At 41.6% G+C, this 19043-nt stretch overlaps 1 protein-coding gene across 1 annotated transcript in view; it reads right to left on the bottom strand.

Annotated features, from left to right (window-relative positions):
• Positions 1-11422, bottom strand: part of LOC108713455 (catalase) — a 28290-nt gene extending 16868 nt beyond the window's left edge. Inside the window, exons 1-5 of the mRNA XM_041589839.1 lie at positions 11346-11422; positions 5055-5223; positions 3519-3629; positions 277-407; positions 31-135 (exon numbers count right to left, since the gene is read on the bottom strand). Coding sequence (XP_041445773.1) covers positions 31-135; positions 277-407; positions 3519-3629; positions 5055-5223; positions 11346-11399 — 570 coding nt within the window. The 5' untranslated portion in view covers positions 11400-11422. The remainder of the gene's footprint in view (positions 1-30; positions 136-276; positions 408-3518; positions 3630-5054; positions 5224-11345) is intronic.
• Positions 11423-19043: the final 7621 nt, after the last annotated feature.

The raw sequence follows: 19043 nt of genomic DNA, 5'->3' as shown, positions 1-19043 counted from the left end.
CTGTACTGGTTTATCTATAAGAGAAGTTACCTTGTGCAGGGACTGAGGGCACAGGCTGACAAAGTCCCAGAACATGTTGGGATCTTTCAAATGCGTCTGAGGATTCTTCTTCTGAGCATGGGAAAGTGATGGGAACTGCAAGAGACCAAGTGAGGTGTAAAATATTCCAACATCTGCAGTCTTAGTCCTACTTGATATAAATCATTGAGCAACAAATAAATAGCACCCTAAACATAACCACAAGTCGGAGGCGATGCAGAACAGAATAACACTTACCAAGATGGGATCCCTGATGAAGAACACGGGTGTGTGGTTCCCTACCAAGTCCCAATTCCCTTCCTCTGTATAAAATTTAATTGCAAAGCCACGGGGTTCTCTCACAGTGTCATTGCTGCCCAACTCTCCAGCTGCCGAGAAACACAAATACTCCTTGTTACCCCCACGCGGAGACCAGCGACTTGATTCAAAAGTGTTAAAACAAAATTATGGATATGGCCCTTTAAAAGCTTGAAATATCGGGGGACACGATAATTGCTGGGCTATTTATGGGCCCCAGATCTTGTAAATGGTGAGCTGTTTCAATATATAAATATAATACACAAAAGCCATAAATATCTTGTAAATTATATCCTTATAAACGGTGAGTTCTGATGTCATTTCTATCACATGACTCACTAAAACTTGTGTATTATAATAAATAAAGTACCCCTGTTGCAAAATATGAGGATATTAGAAGTTACCTCGGAGTTCCATGACCTGTATAAAAACACTCTGCCTTCAGCCTCGTGTTTTTATACAGGTCATGAAACTCCTCTGTAACTTGTAATATCCTTATATTTTACAAGAGGGGGTACTTTATTCACTATATAATATACAAAAGCCATACATATTTTGTAAAATATATCCTTATAAACTGTGACTAGTGATGTCATCAGTTATAAATGGTGAGTAGTGATGTCATTTTTGTCACATGACTCACTAAAACTATTATAATAAATAAAGTAACCCTTGTTGGAAAATATAAAGATATTAGAAGTCACCTTGGAGTTCAGTGACCTGTATAAAAACACTCAGCCTCATGCTTTTATATGGTCATGGAACTCCTCGGTAACTTCTAATATCCTTATATTTTACAACAGGGGGTAATTTATTCAATATATATATATATAATACACAAAAGCCATGAATATCCTGTAAATGATATCTTTATAAACGGTGAGTTCTGATGTCATCAGTTATAAACGGTGAGTTCTGATGTCATTTCTGTCACATGACTCACTGAAACTTGTGTATTATAATAAATAAAGTACCCCCAGTTGTAAAATATGAGGATATTAGAAGTTACCTCGGAGTTCCATGACCTGTATAAAAGCACTCGGCCTTCGGCCTCGTGTTTTTATATGGTCATGAAACTCCTCGGTAACTTATAATATCCTTATATTTTACAAGAGGGGGTACTTTATTCACTATATATATACCTTGTTCATGTTATATAGTTATGGAACTCCTCGGTGACATGATATCCTTATATTTTATATTTTACAATAGGGGTACTTTATTCACTATATAATTCAGCTCCCTCATTGGCCCTTTTACATTTCTGGTTCCTCCCAGTAGCCACTGGGCCCATGATGCTGCAGAACATCTAAAATGATGTGAATGATATTTAATCCCTTTAAGGTGCTGTGGAATATATCATCACTATATATATATATATATATATATATATATATATATATATATATATATATATATATATATTTATATATATATAGATATATTTATATAGATAGATAGATAGATAGAGATATAGATATATATAGATATAGATAGATATATATAGATATATATATAGATATATATATAGATATATAGATATATAGATATATATAGATATATAGATATATATAGATATATAGATATATATAGATATAGATATATAGATATATAGATATATAGATATATATAGATATATATATATATATCTATCTAAATAAAGAAAAACAATGATGATGATGATAAGTGTTCCTAGTCTAAATCCCTTCAGGTAGTGGATGGACTGGTAACGAATGTAGTCTGACTCTGAACATATATTTTTTTTGCTTAAAATATCAAATAGGAAAGATCACCATCTAGTGGTGACATAAAATATTCCCAAAATGTAGAATACTCAAAAACATCCTTGGCTGGATTTACCAGTTCCCAGAGATTGGTAGTGTGGCTTCTCGGAGGGAAACGGCAGAGCCAAAATCTGGCACAAGGTGCAGAGCACAATACTGTGGGTGCAGGGTCGGACTGGTGGGTGTAGGGCATACTAGAGCTGCTGCTCCAGGGGCCCCCTCAAACCCTAAGGGGCCCCTGTCGCTCCCCCAAACCCCCCTACAGGGGCGGCCGCTGCCTGCCCTCCCCCCAGGTAGATCAGCCAGTTTGACCCTGTGTGGGTGCACTTTACACCTGCCATATGTAGGTAGTAAGTACAGGGCCTTCCTGTGTTCTGCACCCTCTGTCCCTCCCATTGATGTGCAAGTTGTGGTGTGTCTAAAAGGATGCCCATGTACGACCCCCTTTGATGCCACAACACTAAACAGGGTACAATGGCCTCTTATCATTACTTTCCTAAAAAGACAGCTCAATATCCCCTTTACACATCATTATTACTTACATGATTAATATCAACAGGCTTGGATTTGTGGGAAGGCCATAAAAAAGGCCTGGGCCTAGGGAAGGCGAGATTTTAGGGTTGGCATGTCGCAGGTCCCCAGTTTGCAATTTCAGTAGTCTGGGTCTCTATTCCCCTAGCAACCATACATTGATAGGAATAAGAGACTGCAATATGAATAGGAGAGGCCTGAATAGAAAGATGAGCAATAAAAAGTAGTCTTACAGAACATTTGTTTTATTACATGGGGTCGCTGACCCCCATCTGAAAGCTGGAAAGAGTCAGAAAATACTTAAATAAACTATAAAAAAAGGACAAATTAAAACCAATGGAAAAGTTGCTTAGAATTGGCTATTCTATAACATACCAAACGATAACTTAAAGGTGAACCGCCCCTTTAATCTATTATTAGAGTTACATCATGGAGGGACTCTTGGGGGTGTCCATTCATTTATGTTTTTCAGGGGACCATAAAAAAATGGTGTAAAATCCAGGAAAATGTAAAATCAGGGAAATGTATTATGCATAATATATAGGTGGGACCAGAAAACAAATAAGGGAAAAGCTAAAATCAGGGGATGTAAAATGGGGGTTCTATTGTATACCTGTACCTACTCCAATAAGTTCCACCCCCCCCATACACCCAGATACACATACTGGGGCTCATTAATCAACACTGGGCAAATTTGCCCATGGGCAGTTACCTATAGCAACCAATCAGTGATTAGCGTTTTAAAGCCATCTGTAAGTAGAACAATGAATGCAGCAATCTGATTGGTTGCCATGGGTTACTGCCCGTGGGTAAATTTGCCCAGTGTTGATAAATGACCCCCACTGTCTCATTATCCGGGTCACTTACTTGTAGTGGAGAATCGCACAGCGATTGGGGTCCTTTTGCCGACATGAGAGAAGACTTTGGCTTTGCAGTACTGTGTAATGTCATTGGTCACTTCAAAGTAGCCAAAGGCTCCTGTAAGAGACAAAATACCCATTGATTGGAGGAACTGCATAGCTCCCAACATTTGAAAAATCGAAGACGGACAAAACGTGCATTTTTGGTCACGCCCACACCCCCTGATTACCATGTCCATTTTACAAAATTTGGCAGGTTATGAAAGTCTGAACACATTTCTGGGAGTTTTAGTGCCATGTTCTATGAGTTATAACAGTTTTGCTAATGAAAGTGAATTCTCAGCCTCAGTTCTCACAAGAGACCTGCTTATCTTAAATAGTTACAATGGTATATATATATATATTTTTTTTTCTTAAATTGTTACAAAAGTATTTAAGGGCGGCTGCTGACTGTTCTGGGCTTTCTGCCAAAAAAGCCTCTTATTTTAATTGAGTTTCAAGTTTTCCAAAGAGAAAGTCGGGACGTTTCATTAAGAAACCCAGGACTGCCGGCTGAGCTGTCAAAATCGGGACAGTCCCACAGAAAACGTGATAGTTGGGAATTGGCACTGAAATACCCTAAAATGCCCATGATGCATTGTGCTTAGTACAAGGGAATCCCTAAGCAAATACAGCTCTATGGTATCTCTTGAGTATAAGCAAACGAAAGGTCCCGGAGATTCAAGATAAGGACCCAGAGGCTCAATAAATAGTAGGGATTCACCCAATCCACTATTTTGGATTCAGCCAAAAACCCCAAATCCTTTGCGAAAGATTCGGCCGAATACCGAACCAAATCGAACCGAATTGCATATGCAAATTAGGGGTGGGGAGGGGAAAACAGTTTTTACTTCCTTGTGTCATGTGATTTCCCTCCCTGCCCCTAATTTGCATATGCAAATTAGGATTTGGTTCGGCCGGGTAGAAGGATTCGGCCAAATCCGAATCCTGCTGAAAAAGGTCAAATCCTGGACGAATCCCCAACCGAATACTGGATTCAGTGCATCCCTAGTAAATAGTGAGGGGGCTTGATAAATAGCAACTTTGCACTGATTTGAATAAGAGACTGGAATATCAGAGGTCTGGAGAGAAAGATGAGTAATAAAAAGTAACAATAAATGTGTAGCTTTACGGAGCATTTGTTTTTTAGATGGGGTCAGTGACCCCCTTTTAAAAGTGGAAAAGAGTCAAATATTTCAAAATATACAAAAAAATGAAGACCAATTGAAAAGTTGCTTAGAATTGGCCATTCTATAACATACTAAAAATAAATTTATAGGTGAACCACCCCTTTAAAAAAATACACCTTGGGGTAGTTCTGCCTGGAACCCTCCAGCTCTAGCCCTCCATCTTTTGGCTGTTGCCCCTCCATTGTTTGGCTGTGGTTGGTTACCTTATGCTGAGATCCATTTAACTGGTGTTTCTTTCCTTCCAATCAGGGCTCTGCAGTGACCGTCATACCCTGTCCTAAAAAGCTTGCAATCTAAACCCCACGGCATCCTACCTGCACCTCTGGCATGCACAACCCTCTCGGGAATCCGCTCCCTGTTGAAATGGGCAATTTCTTCTGTAAAGACGGAATCCTGAATTAAAAGCGGCCCACGAATTCCCACGGTCAGGGAATTTTTCTTGTCTCCAATAGGAACCCCTGAAGATGTAGTCAGGAGGCTAGGCTGCAGAGAGATAAGGTGTAAGAAAGCAATTTAAATGCAATGTAAATAATGAATATTTAATTGCTTGGGGTACTTTTCTAAGCACGTTTGCAATTTAGATTTTTTTTTTTCCGTTTTAAAAACTGTGTATTAACCGCTAATATAATGAATCTTGTAACAACAGCGCCACCTGCTGTTCAGTTCCTGTTCATACAGGGAGAGGAAAACAGATAATTGTTCTGATGTTGACTCTAGAGAGTTATGGGAACTGACCAGCGGGTGGCGCTGTTGTTACAAAGTTCATTGTATAAAAATTGATACAGCTCTGAAACTTAAAAAAATAAATAAATATTAAAAAAGTGTTTAGAAAATCACTCTGAGTAAATTATTTTTTTTAATAATGCTTACATGTTATATGCCAATGAAAATAACATTCCTTGTGTTTTCTTCTTGCTCAGGGACATAGGGATAAATCCGCCCAATATTTAATCTATCGAAATCTGAACATTTTTGATCATTTTCTGTAAAACAGACCAAATTTTCCCCTTATTTATCAATAAATTTTTCCGAAAATTTCCTGCGCTGGGAAAAAAAAACTAGATAAAATAGTAAAAAAAAAACTAATCATACAAATTTTTCAGATTTGACATCTGAAAACTTTTTTTTGACCGAAAACCACAAAATCTTCGGATTATTGTACACAACCCAGTGCGGATCAGGATATCTTTGGGACTTTTCCCATTGACTTCAACACAAACTCAGAGTTGGAGTGCTTTTTAATTTCGACTTTTAACATCCTCTGGGTTTAATAAATTCTGAAAAATTTTAGTTTTTCATTTAAAATTCGAATTTTATAGTAAACAAAACAAAAATTTTTTATGTTTTTGGCATTCGGATGTTAATAAATAACCCCTCATGTTTGGGTTAAAGTGTCCAAAAGTGCCAGGGCTCATTATATTTATTATATTAATAAATACGATTGTGCAGAATAAACATGAGAGTATATTATACTAAACTGTTTCAAGAATTGTAAAAAAAAGCCTGGCTCCCCGTACCCTTAATTATCATCTCATCTGCCCCACTTACTACTATTCCCTGCTCATTACATGTGTTTTCCTTCAGTCAAAAGAGTTGTTTACCTTTAAATTAACTGTTAGTGAGTGATATTCTGAGACAATTTGCAATTGGTTTTCATTTTTTATTATTTGTGGTTTTTGAGTTATTTAGCTTTTTATTCAGCAGCTCTCCAGTTTGCAATTTCAGCCATCTGGTTGCTAGGGTCCATATTCCCCTAGCAACTACGCGCTGATTTAAATAAGAGACTGGAATATGAATAGGAGAGGCCTGAATACAAAGAGGAGTCTTAAAAAGCAGCAATAACAATAAACGTGTAGCCTTACAGAGCATTTGTGGTGGGGTCAGTGACCCCCATTTGAAAGCAGGAATGAGTCAGAAGAAAAAGGCAAATAATAAAACAACTATAGAAAAGAAAAAATTAAGACCGATTGAAAAGTTTCTTAGAATTAGCCATTCAATGACAAACCAAAAGGAGAACCACCCTTTTAATTATTATTATAATTGTTTTCCTCCTTTACTTATACACAGACTTGTGATCCAGTTTATCTGCTGTAGGTGTGTAGTAATAGGGGTACAGCGTTGCTGCAGGGAGTTGCTTCTAATTAACATTAGACAAGTTATTGGCTGCACCCTTGGCTCACTCATTTGTAGCCTGAGATGAGTCAGAAATATATCTCCTGCTACTGTATAACTATGCTGTTTATTATTCCGCTGGCTAAGCATGCTGGGAGTAGTAGGAAGCCACAGACTGGGCATTTCTACCATATGTGTTTATTTAGATCAACTCATTTTAATAAGGTTATCACATTTAAAGGGATCTCAGTGCTATGGTGGTGTTATTGACCCAGGGCTGGATTAAATGGGCTGTTCACCTTCAAATTAACCTTTAGTATGATGTAGTGACAATTTGAGACAATTTGCCATTGGTCTTCATCTGCATTACTCATGTGCTGGTATTTAATTGTTTAGCGTTTTGTTCAGAGTCTTTGCAGTTCGGAATTTCAGCAGCTGTCTAGTTGCTAGGATCCAAATGATCCTAGCAACCAGGTAATGCTGTGAATGAGAGACTAGAAGAAGAATAGGGAGGGTCTGAATAGAAAGAGAAGCAATAAAATAACAATAACATTTTAGCCTACAGGGCAATAGATTTTTGGCTTTTGAAAGCACGGGGCCTCACCAAGGGAGTGGGAGTCAGAAGAAGAAGGCAAATAATAATTTTAAAAAAACGTGGAGATTCAGGCAGATTAGTTGCCCGGCGACAGATCTCCTCTTCTTCTGGGCGACAAATCACCTCGAACTGCCTTCCCGCCGGCTAGAATGTAAATCAGCGGCAGGATGGCACTCAGAAACTTCGGGCGACTTCGGAAAACAAAGGGCTCCGAGTGCCATCCTGCCGCCGTTTTACATTCTAGCCGGCGGGAAGCAGTTCGGGGAGATTAGTCGCCCCGAAGAAGAGGAGATTTGTCGCCAGGCGACTAATCTCCCCAAATCTGACCCCGTGTCTCTGCCCTTACATGGAGTGATTGAGAGACTAGGAGAAGAATAGGAGAGGGTTCGAATAGAAAGATAACGAATAAAAAGTAAAAATAACATTTTAGCCTACAGGGAAATGGATTATTGGCTTTCGATAGATGTAGCACTAAAAAGTAGCAATAACAATACATTTGTAGCCTTACAGAGCATTTTTTTTTTAGATGAGGTCAGTGACCCCCATTTGAAAGCTGGAAAAAATCAGCAGAAGAAGGAAAATAATCCAAAAACTATATAAAAACAAAACAAATGAAGTTCAGTTGAAAAGTTGCTTAGAATTGACCATTCTATAACAACAAAGGTGAACCACCGAGTAGCATGGCCTTTATTATGTAGGTCAGATAATATATTTGAATGTACAAAGTCACGTATACAACTTGCATTCTGTAGCCTGAGTGCTGTCAACACAGCTAATTATGTTAATGTTTTATTTATTATTATTATAATGTTTTATTATATAATGCTCATTGGGCTGATGGTTATTTCCCATGGTTATTTTCTGAATGAAGACCAGTGAAAGTCTATATGTACCCACGTAGCCCATCTTGAAGCAAATCTCACCCGTGTAAGTGTTTGGCCCCAACATATAGGGGGTTATTTATCAAAGGTTCGAATTTTTTAGAGTATTTTTTATATCTCAAATGAACTCAAATGGTTTCTTACTTAGGATAGGACTACACGGACGTTTTCGGCGCGATCCAACGCAACACGACTGTCGGATGCAGACGCTACATGCTGCGTCTGCATCCGACAATGCAGTCACTTATCTTATTTTTGTCGCATGCGTTTTGTCACAGCGCGTCGGATCATAAGGCTTCTGGACGCAAGCAAACAAGATTTGGCTAGCAGTCGGGGGCTAAAATCAGGCTGATTACTGCACTGGCTGGCCCTAGCCTAAAGGTGGCCATACACGGGCCGATAAAAGCTGCCGACAGACCGTGTCGGCAGCTTATTGGCCCGTGTATGGGGGCCCCCGACGGGCTTCCCCGATCGAGATCTGGCCGAAAGTCGGCCAGATATCGATCGGATGGGATTAAAAATCCCGTCGGATCGCGGCCGCATCTGTTCGTTGATGCGGTCCCGCGATCCGACCGCCCGTTTGGCGAACGCTAGGATCCGATCGTTGGGCCCTAGGGCCCACGATCGGATCAGCCCGATATTGCCCACCTCAAGGTGGGCATATCGGAGGGAGATCCGCTCGTTTGGCGACATCGCCAAACGAGCGGATCTATCCGTGTATGGCCACCTTAAGAGTCAAATAAGAAATGCATATTATAGATATTGGACCTCTTATGCAGAATGCTCAGGACCTGGGGTTTTCTGGAACTTGCTCCTTATGATCTTTAAGGCTAGGGCCAGACGGGGCAGAATTCAGACTGATTTTATCCCCCGACCACTAGCCAAATCTTCTTGTTTGCTCCGCAGGAAACAGACTCAGCAGATTTCAGATTGAAATACAAAGTCTTGAGTTTCTTCAGCGAGTCTGTTCGCTCCAGAGTCAACACAAGGCTTCGCAACGAGAGCAGACAAGAAGATTCGGCTAGCGGTCGGTAGCTGAAATTAGCCTGCGGTTTTCAGCAGGCTGAATTCTGCCCTGTCTGGCCCTAGCCTAACAGTCAAGTAATTAAAAACCAATATTACAGGTAGGGATGCACCAAATCCAGGATTTGGTTCGGGATTCGGCCAGGATCCGGCCTTTTTCAGCAGGATTAGGATTCGGCCAAATCCTTCTGCCCATTTGAACCGAGTCCTAATTTGCATATGCAAATTAGGGGCGGGAGGGAGATTGTGTGACTTTTTGTCAGAAAACAAGGAAGTAAGAAATGTTTTCCCCTTCCCACCCCTAATTTGCAGGGGCGATCCGCCAATGAGGCGAGCTGAGGCGCTCGCCTCAGGCGGCATCGCCAGCTAGGTTTCCAGGGGCGGCAAAAAGCCGCTCCTGGTGCCTTTAAGAGCCGAATTTCCGGTTTTTGAACCGGAAATTCGGCTTTACTAGGGCGAGAGAGCGCAATTGCGCTCTCCGCACTAGCGTTGCTGCCTCCCCCCCGGAAATCGAATCGGGCTGGGGGGGCGGCATTACTGGAGCCGCCTCAGGCGGCAATACATACAGAAACGGCGCTGCTAATTTGCATATGAGTCTATGATGGATGGCCTTCTCATATGTCAAAGCTTTCTAGATAACATTTCCAGATAACAAATCCCATACATGTACATGGAAAAGTGCAGTGCTGCAATTTTATAGGGGCTGTTCACCTTCTTTTTTCAATTCCTTTGTTTTCAGATTGTTCCCCAGAAATAAAGACTTTTTTCAATTACTTTCCATTATTTATTTTTTACTGTTTTTCCAAAATCTAAGTTTAAAGTTGAATATTCGAGTCTCTGGTGTTTGAGTCTGGCAGCTCAGTAATTCAGGTGCAGACTCTGAACTGTTAAAATTTTGCGACATTGAGTTGATAGATTTCTCAGCAGCATCTCTGGAGTATTAGCAGCTATTGTATCAATTCTAACAGCCGCCTGTAATGAAACCCAGGGATTCTGCTCAGCAGGGACAAAGGCAAGAAATGTATCAACTAAATGTTTCCATTTAGAACATTTACAGGGTCGGCGACCCCCCCTCCCAGAGCTGCTTCAGAAGGTGAAAAATGACACTTTACACTTCAGTATTAGAAAAAAACGGTCACACATAGAAAATAGAAAGTCATTGGAAAAAGTCATTATTTGTGGTGATCTACCCGTCAATATCTGGTTGTTTGAAGGTGAACCACCCCTTTAAGTGATAAAACCCTGTGCCAAGAGTAGGGCCAAATAGTATTGGCAGCCAATGCCTAGTATCCTGCCTGCTGGGCTTGTTTGCACTGCACACAGTGTCGGATTGGGACACCAGGGGCCCACCCAAAAACCTTAGACCAGGGGCCACTCTCCTACTATTATTCTTCATCTCCTCAATCAACCTCTGTTATCCTAGTCTGTTTTCTTTACATACTATAATGAAGTATTCCATCTATTTAGCATCTTTGTTTTCATAGAAATAGGGAATGGCCATGAAATAGGCCAAACGTATTGGTAGCATGAGGGCCCACTGACACCTTGGCCCACCGGGAGTTTTCCTGGTATCCCAGTGGGCCAGTCCGACACTGACTGCACACCCCCTATTCACACATCACATAATCCCCCAACCAACAATTGCTCCCTGTTTGCCTTCCCAGCCCTTAGTTCCAAGTCCTGCTGGAATTAGTCTGCCTTCCCCCTTAGGGGACTGTGTACCACACTGGGGCTCATTTATAAACACTGGGCCAATTTGCATCTGGGCAGTAACCTAGGGCAACCAATCAAATGTTTGCTTTTAGCTGGCTGAAAAAAGCAAGAAACTGATTGGTTGCTATGGGTTACTGCCCAGGTGCAAATTTTCCCAGTGTTTATAAATGAGCCCCAGTGTTTCCTATGAAGAACGTTCATATCAAGTGGGACCTTCCATAGACAGCATGGGGAGCTATTTTAGGGTCCCATAGGTTAGGTTTCCCCCTTGCAGATGTTACCTCTGGTTCATAGGTCTTCTTTTGCTGTTGGGTATATCTGCCTGTGTCAGCCATGGTGCCCAGTGAGCAGTGCAATCTGAAAGCAGTGGCAGTTACTAATGCATTTATAGGCTGGTCCCTTGGCACCTCCCAAGAGTTGGCGTGGAATTCAACCTTCCAATACACTTGATATACCAGTATGTCAAGGAACTGATTTAAGTTCTGATGCCTACAATTATTTACATATTTAGACTGTGTACAAGTACATAAGACATTGCTGTGAAGGCAAGCTGGTGGGAGTCAGCCCACAATCAGGGTGGGCACATTACAATATTTGCACGAGAAAAATAACTGACCGATTTCTCATTTTTGATTCATTAAGAAAGCACGAACATCTACCCACGCTTCTTATCTCTATTCACTGTTGCATTTTGCCAGTCACCCTGGAGTGACAAATAGGTTAAAAGGGGATGTAACCTACAAATTTCCAATATTCATTAATTCATCTTTAATGGTTTCATTATTATTTGTAAAGGCAACTGCTACGAAAAGCAGTAATTTCATGTATTGTAAGGTAGTCCTGGAGCGGTACCCTGTGGGATGCAGGTAGAAGTGTCGGGAGTGGGTATAGACGCGGGTCGGCGGTTCTCCGGTCTTCTCAATAACGCGTTTTACTCCCTTTTTCTGATCACGCCTACTTCTAATGATGTCACTTCCGGTTTACAATGACAGCACTTCATGTTTCTTGATGGTCAGCGGGTCGCGGATCGGGTTGCGGATACGGTACTTGCGGGTTGGGTCGGGTTTAACAATAGACTCTATTCAGGGGTGAGGGGATATGTAGGACAGAGCCAGGAATAACGAATCCTAATTTTCATATGCAAATTAGGGGTGAGAAGGGGAAAACATTTTTACTTCCTTGTTTTGTGACAAAAAGTCACACAATTTCCCTCCCCACCCCTAATTTGCATATGCAAATTAGGATTCAGTTTGGCCTGGCAGAAGGATCTTGCTGACAAAGGCAGAATCCTGGCCGAATCCCGAACCGAATCCTGGATTCAGTGCATCCCTACTTATATGGGCAAATAACTGTTACCAAGTTCCACTTGTTTCACCTCCCAGTACAGTCCTGCAGTGTGTCGGGTACCTGCAAAAACCTGCGGGTTGCGGGTAGAAGTTCCGGGTGCGGGTATAGACGCGGGTCGGCGGTTCTCGGGGTCGTGGGTCTTCTCAAAGACTTTGCTATTCGGTTGTGCCCCTCTGCTTGTCTAAAACCCCTCGCCTTGCACCTCTCGTTTTAAGACCTGGCGGCATCTGAGTAGCTGAGGGCTCCTCCCGAAGCTAAAGGCGGTTGCTACAGGCAGGAGCATGAGCCAAGACCAAGGTGCTTGGCATCGGTTCCAGATTTAGGGTGCCAACCGTTACACCCTGTTAGCTGCTCTGAAGTGGGGTAGAGGGGTTGACAAGTAGGAATAGTTTCCAGGTTTTAAATTTTATCCTTGGGTTTGTAGTGATGCTACAAACTGGCACTTGCTGTGAGTGAAGGACGGGAGGATAGGCGACTATCTCCAGTGTTGTTACTGAGCAGCTCATAGGCTCACACCGGACTTAACTAAGTCAATCCAAATGAGAAGGGGAATTCTAGGAAAGAGTATCATGTTCAAGTACAAGTCTTTCTAGTGCACAGCTTTGGGAGGAGAGTGGATGCTCTTACACAGTAATTATGGGTCATGGGGTGTGTGCCATCGCTCTTCCCTTGGCAGGATATTAAATTTACTGCCTCATAAACGGGTGTCATGTTTACTACTGAAAAGCAAAATATTTAGAGAGCGATTAAGTTACAGAAGGAATTCTGATGTTTATGCTTAATGGTGCATCTGGGCACAACGACACAAACTTTTCTACACCCACGCACAACAGTAATGTTCTGCAAGTAGAAAAAACATGTTTAAAAACAACGTAATACTTGCTCATATCCGTCCACTTGCTGCACTGAGCTCCTGAAAGGTTGAACAGGAGAAATAATGCTGGCAGGCTCGCTGCTCAGGAGTCAGAAAACTGATTCATTCCCAATAAAAGAACAGAGGTGCACCATCTACTCACTACCTAACCAGTGGTGGAACTAGAAGTTACAGGAGCAAAACCTTTTTTGTAGGACTTCTCCCCACTTTGGAAATACAATGAAACTTCGATTTTACTGTAAGTCCCCTGATTTTAAGTTTTCCTGCATTTTACAATTTTTATTTGTGGTCCAATTTATAATGCATTTTAATGGTCGCATTCCCCGGATTTTAAGTAAAGTTTTCCCGGATTTCACATTTTGTCCTGATGTACCCAAAAATAGCTTTTTTTCCTCAAAATAAAGAGGTTTGTTATCTCAAATTAAAATGGGCTCCTGTGCTTATATCCATCCTTTCAGTACTTTAAGAAAAAGTTACTTTAACACATTTCCCTGAATTTACATAATTTTTTCCTGGTCCCATGAAAAACATGCACCAAATCCACTATTTTGTTCTACCGTAAGACATTTTTCTAGGGATGCACCAAATCCAGGATTCTGCCTTTTTCGGCTGGATTCAGATTCGGCAGAATCCTTCTGCCCGTCCGAATCCGCATATGCAAATTGGGGGTGGGGGAATCGCGTGACTTTTTGTCACAAAACAAGGAAGTAAAGAATGTTTTCCACTTCCCACCCCCTAATTTGCATATGCAAATTAGGATTCAAATTCAGTTCGGTAATCTTTCGCAGAGGATTCAGGGGTTCATCCGAATCCAAAATAGTGGATTTGGTGCATCCCTACTTTAAACTGTGAAGTCAGTTCCCCCACTGGGACCCCTATACCTCCTGGGACCCCTGCTCGATCTGCTTCTTCTATAGTTTTGCCCCTGTAACTGACCCTTACCCTCTACACACTTATTTGATTTCTTCAGGAAGTATTGTGGAAAGATGTAACTGCCCAAATTGCAGGTGCACAATGGATGTGAATAGGGTTGGCACCTTTGTGGTAGACTGGTAGCCAGTAAATATGGAACACTAGCCCACGGCCTCAGCCAGCCTGGGAGGAGGAAGGTAAAATTGGAAAGTGAAAAAGAGTGCATCATAAAGAGAGGGTCTTTGTTACAATGAAGAAGTGGAGAGATAATATTGTGGCTTTATAAAGGTTTACACTGAATAAAGACACAAAAGAGTGAGCCAATGAGAGAGAGTAAAGGTGGCCATAGACGTAACCATTACAATCTTTTGGAAAGGTCGTTCCTTTTCATTTGACATTTAGGGGCAGATTTATCAAAGGTCTAAGTGAAAATTTGAATTAAAAAAATTTGAATTACAAGCTAATTTTTGTGTACTTTAGCCTATGGGGGACCTCCTAGAACCTATCTGGAGTCAATAAGTAAACTTTGAAAAATCTAAGGTTTTTTTGGGAAAAAAGATTCGAATGCGCTATTACTTCGATTCGTACGATTCAAATTCGATCGAAAACTGACCTATTCAGCCAAAAAAACCTTTCGATTTAATTTCTAATTTTTTCACCAGAAAACCAGACCCACTTTCCAAACTATTATACCTCCTCTCCTCACTCAACCTCTTTATTCTCCTAGTCTCTTTTCTCTACATACTATTCTCTATTGTTCCATTATGAAGCCTCTTTATTCCCATAAAGAAATAGAGAATGACCATGAAATAGGCCAATAGGTTAGAAGCAGGAGGGCCCACTGACACCTTGGCCCACCGGGAGTTTTCCTGGTATCCCAGTGGGTTAGTCCGACACTGCACGCACCAAATATCATATGAAACTTCACTTCGTACAATAATATCTGTGTGTACGGCCACCTTAACCTGACATTGGAGAGACAGAAGGTGAGACAAAGGGTAACGTAAAATTGGAGATGTATCCAAGACAGAAAGTGACATTAGGGACATTTTGTCAGTTGCTGAAAAATGATGGTCAAAAAGCAGTGGCGGAACTGCCGGGGGTGCAGGGGGTGCAAACGGGCCAGGGCCCGCACCCCCTCAGGGGCCCCCGGCAGTTCACGCGCCGCTAATTCCCGGCCAGTTCCGGGTGTACGGAGGGGGGCGGGGGGCCCGGCTGCGCGTCCTGCGCCAGGGCCCGCCCCCTCTAGTTACGTTTCTGTCAAAAAGCCTTTCATAAAGGGCATGTCATGTCAGAGAGGCTCCTCCCGCGAGGTATTACAGCTCCAAATGATTTTTACACCTCTCAAATTTCCAAATAATTATGTATGATTATTATGCAGACTTGCCTCGCCCAGCACGTAACCGCATGGCAGTGTTAATTCCACTACTGGAATCTGGGCCAATAAATTTCCATGAATAAGCCCTAAGGCACACATACTAACAATATGGGGCAATAATTAACAATCTCATGTAAGTCATTAGGATTCAGTTGATCTTATATGGCTAGATGTTTTACACAACAGCATGGAAATGATAATTATGCTTTCTTATCAGCCAATCATTATGAATTATCTTTATAAAGAAGACATTTCTTACAGAGTAAGCTCTACACCACCCTGCCATGTATGTCCCCATCCACTAGCGTTTTTTTTGGGGGGTGCAGGGGTCCTTCCTCTATTTGTGACTTGTGAATAGTACATGTATTGGTATTTGGTAGGCATCACTGATATATGAATAAAAAGGCCTAAACAGAAACATAAGTAAACATAACAATAACTGTGCAAATAATTAAAAATAAAGAGACCAACTGCAAAGTTGCTAGGCAGATACTCTACAAAATGATATAGGTATGGAAATGAAAATAAAATACTGTGACAGCAACATGGTCTTGCCCCTCTGTTTTTATTTTGACCATTAAAAGACACAGGGACAATTGCCTCAATGTGCAAGAGCGCTAAGGGGTGCAAAATTGCGCCAGAGGCAATGGTCTGTGCAGGAGGTGCTTTGCACCTTTTAGGGTGCAGTGTCCATATGGAAAATAAAAAGCTTTTTAAAAAAGAAAACTGACAAGAGCTGCTGACAGATCAGACGCTTGACGCTACTAAACAAGGGCTACAATTACATTATTAATATTTCGTCTCCTCCTGAGAGAGGTGGAATATATATTACTGTTGCGAAACCATACATTCTGCCTGCTGTATTTTAATTATTGTGTCTGTACCATCCGAATTGCTTTTTCGTTCTGTGCTATACACTATGAAAATCGAAGCTTGGTAGGAAAAAACTATTTTATGACAATTATGGGGCGAAGTGACTCCCATTTTCAGGGACTTCGTAGATTAACTAACGGGCGCCGGCGTCACTTCGCTAGCGAAGGAGATAGACGCTAGCGGTGATTCGCACTCTATCGCCAGGCAAATTTGCCCTCTGGCGAATGGACGTTACTCCGCAAATTCACTAAGAAGCGGATTTTACTGAACGTTACCTCTTTCGCCAGACTTGCCTTCGTCAGCTCAGACCAGGCGAAGTGCAATGGAGTGTATAGATCTTCCTCAATCTTTTGTTACTTACATCATATTTTATAGTGGAAAAAGTTTCAAACGTTGCCGTCTTTTCCTTTTATCACAGTGATAAGCTGCAAAAGGCCTTAAAATTGTTTTTGGTTAACCGGGTTCCCCCCTACATTTTCTAACATATGGAACATTAACTATACACTGGGCTCATGTGTAGGGCAATATAACAACTTTATTTTATTTTATTAAGGTTTCCTGGACTTGTGTAATATAATGTATTTGCTGCAACATATACGTCCAATGAACTTTAAATTTCATGCCATATGCAAATTAGCCTGAGCGAAGACCTCTTACCAAGTTGCACTGGGCATAATTGAACGCTAGCTCATCTTCGCTTTGATTTGCTTGCATTGCCGAAGTAACGCTAGTGAAAATACGTCAGTGTTCGGCACCTTGGACGCAACTTTGCATTTTAGTAAATTAGCTTTTTCACCTGGCAAAGCTGCGAAGCCGCTTAGTAGCCGCTTAGTAGATTTACCCCTATGTACAATGTGTCATCAAAAGGAGGAGGAGCCATGGTGGATACTTGCCCTCAATTAATGATCTACTGAAATTTAATTGTATTATCCAGTGGCACATACAGTATTATTAGAAATATATATATTTTTCATGAAAAGGCTGTATTTTCCAGCACAGATGTTATTTCAACAGCGAGCGATGGAAATGCCATTCAGGCGTAGAAAATTTACAGCGACATTGTGGCTGATTCACATCAAGCCACATATGCAACTCCTCAGTGCGGCTGCAATTATATTGGAATTGTCGGGGGGAAGTGTTGCATTGTGAGTAAAGAAACATGGCAAATTGCATCTGAAATTGCACCTTGCACACTGCACTTGCATTCATAAATAACAACTAGAGACCTATCTATTAAACAGGGCCAGACTGGGGGGCCTGGGGCCCACCGGGACTGCAGTCCAGGGCCCCCCTAAAGGCCCACCGTCCCCCTACTGTGCACGTCGGGCGGCGATGTGCGCAATCCCCTTGGCGCGTATGCGCACAAGGCGCCCCCAGCGCATATGTGCAAAAGGCGCCCCATCGGCGCGCATGCGCACAAGGCGCCCCATCGGCACGCATGCGCACACTGCGCATCGCAAAGATCCTTTAAAAAAAAAAAAACGAACAACAGGAGAGGGGGTCTGGCCCGGCGGGGGCCATGTGGGTCGTGGCCCACCGGGTTTTTTCCCAGTGTCCAGTCCGACACTGCTATTAAAGGTCGAATTTTAGTGTTTTTACAAACTACGATCAAACTCGATTCCTCTAAAACCACAAATGCCATGAGAGTTATGAAAAGATCGGAATACTAAAGTACGAACGAAAATTGCTGCCAAAAAATGTGAACCAAAAATTGGTTAATTATGTGAGAGGTTAATTATTTGTTGATTTGATGACTCCTGGGAGTGGTGCATATTCTGGCCATTCCTGTTCTCGCTGTGTGGTTTGGAGATATTGGGATGACTCCATGATAAGAGGATGTTCTTTTCTATTTCGTACCATGTTGTTGTGGGAGAGATTGTATCCATGTGTTGAAAAATGTTGTTGTGTTTTGTTCTTTTCTGGTTGTTGCTTCTAACCAGTCCATGTGAAAATGTGGTGTAGATTTTGTTGCAGCATTGTCTTCCGAGCCGCTGCTGCCAGTCTCCCAATCATATTCTTTTCTGATTTCGTTAATAGGGTGTAAGAAGGTAATACTAAATAATTCCCATTCTAGTTGTGTTTGGAGGGGTTTACCTCTTGCCAAAAGGTTTGTAATGAGGAACATGACCATAGGTTATGTATTAAATCTGCTTTTGGGGTGCAGCATCTAAGTTGTCAGAGGAGAGATTACCCATTTTGGATTTACAGGGGTCCCCAACCTTTTCTAGCCATGAGCCACATTCATGTAAAAAGAGTTGGGGAGCAACACAAGCATGAAAAAGTCCCTTGGGGTGCCAAATATGTGATTGACCAATTGGTAGCCCTATGTGGAGTGCCAGCCTACAATAGTCCCCACGTGGCACTATACTTAGTTTTTATGCAATTAAAACTTGCTTTCAAGCTTGGAATTTGAAAATAAGCACCCGCTTTGATGACCCTGAGAGCAACATCCAAGGGGTTGAAGAGCAACATGTTGCTCATGAACTACTGGTTGGGGATCACTGTGAATTTAGATATGAATTATGGAGATTTTGGAGGGACATCTCCTGGTCTCTGCTTTCTGGGAGTAGCTTAATGATGTTAAAGTGTTGCTTT

The sequence above is a fragment of the Xenopus laevis genome, chromosome 4L (assembly GCF_017654675.1).
Source record: "Xenopus laevis strain J_2021 chromosome 4L, Xenopus_laevis_v10.1, whole genome shotgun sequence".
In the NCBI taxonomy this organism is placed as follows: Eukaryota; Metazoa; Chordata; class Amphibia; order Anura; family Pipidae; genus Xenopus; species Xenopus laevis.
Note: the sequence above shows the minus strand (reverse complement) of the source record. Positions and strands in the feature narration are given on the sequence as shown.